The 8,160-nt window shown below is 39.1% G+C and overlaps 1 protein-coding gene across 1 annotated transcript; it reads right to left on the bottom strand.

Annotated features, from left to right (window-relative positions):
- Positions 1 to 3,367: 3,367 nt before the first annotated feature.
- On the bottom strand, positions 3,368 to 5,722 carry LOC148297591 (uncharacterized). The gene has a single exon (XM_088247703.1). The coding sequence runs from the start codon at positions 5,720 to 5,722 to the stop codon at positions 3,368 to 3,370; it is 2,355 nt and encodes a 784-aa protein (XP_088103829.1).
- Between the last annotated feature and the right edge of the window lie 2,438 nt (positions 5,723 to 8,160).

Here is an 8,160-nt window from a genome sequence, read left to right as displayed (position 1 = left end):
ATAATGTTCTCTCTTCAATGTATAATATAAGTAAAAGTATTTTTTCCATAAGCAAAATATTTAGGTCCAATCGTCATGAAAAAAAAAAGAACCCTACAAAGGAACCCTGCAAAAGAGATGGCAAAACAAAAAAAATTATAGGTCCTCTTTGTTGTGCAACAACAATTTCATCAACAAATATGCAAGGTGCATTTTCCATGGCCTTCTTAAAAAGATAGCAAACTCATGAAGCACTAACACCAACAACAACCAAAGGTTAAGGCAATAAGCCTAGCAATAACTCATAGGTAAGCCTAAATCTAAAACACTGAATGATGATGGCTGTCATACTACAATGCCTCTGTACACTCTTCCCGGTCATCAAAAAACTCTTTTTTCTCACCTTATAACTGATATGGTTTATGGCATCTGCCTGCAACAACCTACAACAATGAAACATAATTTTAGAAAGAGAAACACGGAAGGTTATAAGAATTGGAAAGCAATTCCAGAGTAGACTGTGGAATGAACAAAGCAGTCTTGTAATTGTTGAACCCATTATCCATTATCCAATTCCTCTACAAGCACAATCTAACTTTGCAAAAAGTGTCCTACATTGTAGAGGAGTGTAATTAAAGTAAGTGGTGGACATCAAGCACAATCTAACTTTGCACAATTTAACTTCGATTATTATCTTACTGGATATCAAGCGTTTGCTTCTACTTAAGCTCACCATTGCTGATTCAATATTATGGATGCAGAGAGCTCACTTAGTAGTTCATTATATCAATTTATGTAGTTCATTCAAAATCACATCCCAAAACATAACAAAACAAATTCAAATCATAACAGATTCTTGAAGATGCAGAACACTTTCTAGTGGCCTGAATGTTCCTTTATATTAGATCACACAACTCCTATAAAACCAAGAGACCATTGAACCAAATAATTGTGTTTCTGCAATTGTTTTCTTGTCAGAATAAAAACCTAACTCAGTAATAAATTCAATCAGCAAAAGAAAAACTTCAAAATCATTTTAGCCTGGACAAGCTTCAAGCTTCAAGCATAATATTCCTTACGACAAACAGAGAAATATTTGTTGCACAATCCCAAAATTTTGGCTCAACAAGTTTTTGTATAATCCTACTTAAATAACATTCTCTACACAAGTTGAAAATATTAATTTTAAAAAAGAGAGATAAAATTTTAAATTAAACCCACAATTATGTTTCAACAAATTTATTTACAATCTCACTCAAATTTGACTTGGAGGGACTTGAAATGACATTAAGCACCAAAAATTCCAACCCATATATGAAATTGAAACAAGCAGAAGAAAACCCAAATAACATATGGGTGTGAAAGTAAGGCAGAAAAGCTAAGTACCTGAGATGCCATGGATTTCAGGAAAGCTGAGAAAAATTGAGAAATTTGTTGAATCGGAGGGGAAGGACGGCAGTCGAAAGAGGTGACAGAGAGTGAGAGATAGAGGTGGAGAAGGGCGGCCGAAAGAGAGAGGGTGAGGTATAGCATTTTATTGCTTGTGTATTGCTGCTGTATTGCCCCCGTATATCTTTTTTTTTTAAAGTCAGTGTTGGAATAAATTTATAGGGGGCGTATAGAGTTTGTATATTGCCATTGTATAGCCTTTTATCGCTTGTATATTGCTATTGTATTGCCCCCGTATATCTTTCTTTTTTCAAGTCTGTGTTGGAATAAATTTATAGGGGGAGTATGTGTATTGCCATTGTATAGCCCTTTATTGCTTGTATATTGCTAGTGTATTGCCCTTGTATATCTTTTTTTTCCAAGTCTGTGCTGGAATAAATTTATAGGGGAGTATGTGTATTGCCATCGTATAGCCCTTTATTGCTTGTATATTGCTAGTGTATTGCCCTCGTATATCCTTTTTTTTTTTCAAGTCTGTATTATGGTTACAAAGGTAGGGATGGGGGACAAAAGCTTCACGGGGATGGAGATGGGAATGGCATACCCACCCTCGATTCAACCCACTGAATCAAAAACTTTGAATACACAATTTAGGCCCAAAAATGACAGATTTTAACAACAATATAGCAGATAGAATACGCAATACATACCAAATTATGAAAATTTAACAGAATTCACAATACACAAAACACCAAACGCAATACAAATACAATTCAAATTCACACTCCATAATTCATAATGTATGTCCAACATTAGGTAGTGGAACATTGTTTTTACAAGTGCTTTTTGTCTGCCGCGCAAATCTCACGACTTGGAGTTCCGGGCCGAGGGGATGTGCGTTGACACGCGGTTTCCTGCTTTTGGGTGCGGTGCGGTTGTGCGCGGGCGTGCCAGCACGGTCTACCGTGCGTCGATGTGTTGATGAGTGTTGGATGGATAAGTGGTGCGCCTGTTTGAACTCGTCTTCCTAATCAAACGATTGTAGTCGAGAGAGGAACTGGTCTCGGCTGTTAGGTTCACGGCCTGAACTACAAGGCCGTTGAGTGATGGTGTTGGTGGTAGGTTTTGGGCGGTGCTCCGGCGCGCTGCTCAGGGAGCGACGGTCTTGTGATATATGGGGTGAGTGAACGAACAACAAGGATGGTGCTCCGGCGCCTTGAAAATCAAGGGTCGTATGATATATTGATGAATGGATTTTCCTTACAATCTAACACTACTCCTAGGAAAGCAAGTAAAGATATTGAAAGTGCATTACAGGAAAAAATAAGTTGCTCCGTGGGAGGCTTTGTTTTGGTGTTGAACCTTTTGAATGTAGCTCGAGCCTTGTATTTATAGGAAGAGTTCCTGGAGGAGTAATCGAGGCTGAAAATCTGCATGGTGGAGCTTGATTAGAGCAAGTGGGCAGTCCAATCGACATTTGGGATCGTGAAGTATGGTGGTGTGACCCCAGAAATCCTGGTGAATCTCGGCCGCCGCTCTCGATCGTGGGTTCTGAGCTTCTGGCCGTGGAGACGCATTTATGGCCTGGATAGCTGGTGAACCAATATCTCAAGCTGTCAGAATTATTGTGAGAATGTCCACGTCTAATCACTCTGATCCTCAACACCAAATCCTGACTTCAGTCACTTCCCACCTTCCCTCGTGCATTGAATGCTCCTTTGTGGCCAGTGGGTTTGCTGCATTAAACAGGCACTACTTCATTAAATGAAGCCTGGGACCCTGTTGTCACGTGATGATTTGCCTTTAATGCCTCCGGCCGTGAAATTGCCCGGCCTCGGCCTCGGCCTGCACTTAAGGCCGAGATGATCATGCCTTAGCATTTCTTCTTTTGTTTTTAGGAAGGCGAAGTACCCTGGCAAAACGCTGCGTTTCAGTTTTTACGAACAAGTGCCAGGGCCGAGAGAAGGGGCTCCTTCGGCCAGCTTATGGCCGTGATTTATCAGGCACAAATACTTTTATTGTGGCCTGTTCCACTGCACCTTGAGCATTTTCTCCTTATGATATCCTCTCCTTGCGATGGAATCCTTAGCTTCTTTCGTCGGCCTGGCATGACCTTTGCATTGGGAGGACGCACAACTCTACTTTGGACATCTTCAGGAATAACCCACAACTCTTGAGGTTGTACCGGGTAGATGGTATCTGAATAAGCATCCAACCATGTATTTCGAGTGTAATAACGAGAAGCCATGGAGTATACATTTAGTTTCAAGAAATGGCAAACTGCAACTACATGCTTGCAAGGTAGTTGCTCAAGCTGAAACTTCCTACAACTGCAAGTGTTATTTGTCAAATGTACGTGGCCGTCCATATCACTATCCACGACATTATACTCTACGTGATTCAGTTTCACAACATTCATCCTTGAAGCACATTCCAACCTGTGTCTCAGCTTCTTCTCGCCAAAGTCAGGGCACAATGTTGATGTACATTTCAAAGCAAAATCACGACGTTTACTGAACCATTTGACAAGCAGTTTGATGATTTCATCAATCAAATGCACCACTGGTAGCATCCTTGCGAACCGAAGGACTGAGTTGATTGACTCCGCAATATTTGTTGTCATTACATTGTATCGACGTCCATCCATATGAGCTCTAGACCACTTGTGTAATCCTGCACTTTCAAGATATTGAGCAACCTCATCATTTCCCTTTATCTTACGAAAAAGACGATCAAATTCAGCGATACCATAAGATTTCGCAGCTTGTTCAAAGTATAGCAACAATTTATCACGTTTTTTCAGTTTGAAAGTGCGTTTCATGTTACCCTTCATATGGTAAAAGCATATGCCATGTTGTGCTGTTGGAAATACGTTGTGCCACACATTCTCTATGCTAATATTCCGATCAGAAATAATCACAAGATTTGGACACTCACCAATGGTTTCATGGAGCTTACTAAAAAACCAATGCCATGATGCATCTGTCTCTAAATCCCCAATTCCAAAAGCAAGAGGATATATATTTCGATTTCCGTCAAATGCATTAGCAACAAAGAGGACACCCTTATACTTACATTTTAAATGCGTGGCATCCACAGCAATGACTGGCCGCATCGAAGATTGAAACCCTCTAATACATGCCCCAACAGCCATAAAAAAATACAAAAAGTTATTGTTCTCATCGGTGTGGATGTGTGTCCTTGTGCCAGAATTCACACGCTCTAATTCGTGACAATAAGCTGGAAGGAGAGAATATGCCTCCTCTACTGAACCTCTAGTGGACATTAGAGCTAACTCCCTCGATCTCCAAGCTTTGCAATAATTACTGGTGACCCCAAAGTTTTGTTTTACATCTCTGATTATATCACTTGGTGTGTATATTGTGCGAGAATCTTTCAACTTCCGTTTCACTGCATTACCAACGAGTTTAGCACTTGCGTGACGATGCTTGTCATGTATAAAACTCATATCACATTCATGGACCGGATTATATTTTACAATCATGAAGTTCTTTTCTCCATAACTAGATGCACGAAGCCGCCATGGACATGGACCTTGAGAACAAACCACAACCAATCGACTCTTGCAAGACTGCTTCACCTTAAATTCAAAGTGACCTCTCACTGCTGCCAATTGTAACTTGTTGGACAATGCTTCCTTACTAGAGAAAATTGTCCCAACTTCCAATTTTGGATCCCAATTATTTCGTGAATACGCACTTTCAATATCTTCTTCTTCATCATTTACAATACCCAAATTGTGCACGTTTTGTTCACCCATTTGCCTCCAATTATGTCGAATAGAAAGTTCAGACGTTGTTCCGAAACCCGTCACACCCACTTGTGAAAATGTCTCCAAATGGGCCAAACTAGGAGGGGTTGAGTGCATTTGCAAGCCAATCATTTTTGTACCATTATCACCACTATGCATCCCCTCCACCCTTGTAAAATCAATCCTGTTTAAATATTCTGTTCCAGAATCACCATGTATATCACCATTGCTTTCAACTATGGCATTTGAAGAACAGGCCATCCGACTCATATCCGTCATGATATGCATACGATCACCTACGACATTTTTCACTCTTATGTCTTCTATGCTCACTAGTAAAGGAGCCACTTTTGAAGGAATTACGTCACAAATGTACTTAATAAAAAATTTAACATCATCATTATCCTCAATCTTGATATGCTTACACTCATTCGAGGATATTGAAACTGAGAACTTTAAACAAAGCTTGTCTTCCCTGTTGTCTGTATTAACAATCTTATGCACCCTTTCCAAAAGCTCACCAAACGTGATGTTTCGCGAAATTATTACGCCTTTTGAGTCACCCCCTTCATATGTGCACATCTTCTTTGAGGTTACCCATTTTCTATTGTAGCAAAACCAAAATTGCAATTGTGTCCATTTCTGACCATCATAAAATTTCCTTTTATTAACACATGTTAAGCTACCAATAAAAAATCTATCAACTAGTGGATAAACCATATGGATAAAACATCAATTAAACATCAGTAACCAACAATTTCAAAACATCAGTATTATGTAAAGTGAAACGGTTCAGCTAGCTTAGCTGTGTTTCAAGCTCCAGCAAGGAAGGCATGTGTCAAGAACTCTTAAAGTTAAAACAACCCAAAACCATTAACCTGGGTATCATATTACTAACAAATTACTTACAAATTGCCAAACCTTGACTGTCCAAGGTTGTTTCTTATCGAATATCATACCACCCAAAAGAGTGAATATATCATTTTCAAGGAGATCTGTAAGTCCAAGTCTCAATCACAAAATAGGTATAAAGACAAATCATAAGCACAAAACAATGTATCCAAGTCCAAGAGCTTAACAACTACAGGAAATAGTTGGTAAATTTCATTCAATCACAGAAATAGCAAGCCAAAACAGAAACCCATTAATGTCTCATTCAAAACAATGAAAGCAATCACCCAATAATCTCAATCAATTAAAGAAACCCAAAACAAAACAAAACCCATATCAGAACTCACCACAGTGATGATCGACGATGAAGTGTCGTGGCTTTGTGGTGGAAGTCGACGACGGAGGTGGAAAGTCAAGACTGTGGCTTCGTTGTGGAGGCCGACAACGGAGGTGGTGAGTCGCACCTTGGCTAGGGTACAGTTCCAAATTTGGGGTTCAACCTTGAGGTTGAAATCAGCTCCTAGTTGGAAGATATAACTAAGAGGAGATAAAGTTAGGGGAGATTCTACGGTGGTGGAGGTGGATTTTGTGAGGTTTGGCAGAAGGAAGAAGAGGAAGAGAAAGCGTAAGGACTGTGGAAAAAAAAAACACAATAAGCTGTCAATATGGAGTTTTTATAAGGGGCATTTGTGATGGGGTTTCAAAATAAGGATATTAATGAATAAATTAAGTGAGCCAGGGGTAAAGCCGCCAATTTCCCAATATATAATTTCATAGGTCAGCCTCGCTTTGGCGGAATGAGCACTGGAGGCTTTGTCAAATACTCTTTAATGGAATAGAATGTTTTTGGTGAACTTCCTCCCACCAAAATTTATCTTCATCCTTGAATTTTTGCAAAGATGAAAAAGTTTAAACTTTCCTTGTGGAATTAGGTATAAACCTCAAGAGGAAGTTGATTCGGTCTAGCAAACTTTACAATTCTTGGGGGAGGTGCATCAATGATGGCCTTGGCCTTATTTTTATAAATTTTGATTCCCCTTTGCTACGCTAAGAATCTGAGGAAGTTTCCAATGGAAACCCCCAGGTCACACTTCTTCAGATTCATCTTTAATTGATGCTTCAGCATTCTCTCGAAAGTCGACTTGAGGTCATCCAAGTGACCTACCCTCGACTCCGACTTCATGACCACGTCATCAATGTACACTTCTAAGTTCCAACTGCTCCTGTCATGAAAGATAGAATTCATTGATCGTTGGTAGGTAGCTTTGGCATTTTTTAAGCTTAAAGGCATCACCACATATTCGAAGATTCCAATGGAATCCGGACATCTGAAGGCTGTCTTGTGAACATCCTCTTCGGCTATGAAAATTTGGTTATAGCCGGAGTGTCCATCCATGAAGGACAAAATTTCATGCTTGGCAGCCCCATCAACTAAGAGGTCAGTCATGGGTATAGGGTATTCATCTTTGAGAGTTGCAAGATTAAAGTTACGAAAATCAACACAAATTCTTTTTGCTCCATTTTTCTTTTTTAGAGGTACAATATTATAAAGTCATTCTACATACCTAGTTGGCCTAATAAATTTGGTTTTAACAAGCATTACAATTTCTTCCTTGACCTGTAATTCTACTTTCGTCGACATTCGGCGAAGTGGCTTCTCGAACGGCTTGAAATCCTCTGTTGTCGACAGACAATGCTCGACCTAATTTAGACAACCTGCAAAATGGAGATTATAAAGATTAGTCTAAATACAAATTATACTCGCAAGTGCACAAGGTCAATTGTAATTTAGTATGGAAAATACGAGGTCATTCCCACTAGGATTTAGTTCAACTTCCAATTAGTCTAACCTAATTTACTTCACAAAATACTTTAACTACTCTAATTATATAAACAAGAAATTAAACACGTAGCATACTCACATAAACACAAAAGGAGTTTTTGAAAGAATGATTTCATTAACTAAAACAATGAAATTAAAAGACAAAACAAGTAGAAAGTCACGAAACACAAATATGAGAAGTTCAAATTGAGAAAAGCACTAGGACAATGAATTCACCACTAGTAATATGATCTAGCCTCTTATTGACCTACCTATTAACTAACCATTTGATGTCGCCACTTAGTTT

Source organism: Prunus avium, chromosome 1, assembly GCF_965620075.1.
Source record: "Prunus avium chromosome 1, drPruAviu1.hap1.1, whole genome shotgun sequence".
NCBI lineage: Eukaryota > Viridiplantae > Streptophyta > Magnoliopsida > Rosales > Rosaceae > Prunus > Prunus avium.
The sequence above is the reverse complement of the archived record's forward strand: the minus strand, read 5'-3'. Positions and strand labels throughout refer to the sequence as shown.

What these genes read in the sequence shown, in the direction of transcription:
- LOC148297591 (XM_088247703.1), bottom strand. Translation starts at nt 5,722, where the DNA reads ATGTGCACATATGAAGGGGGTGACTCAAAAGGCGTAATAATTTCGCGA.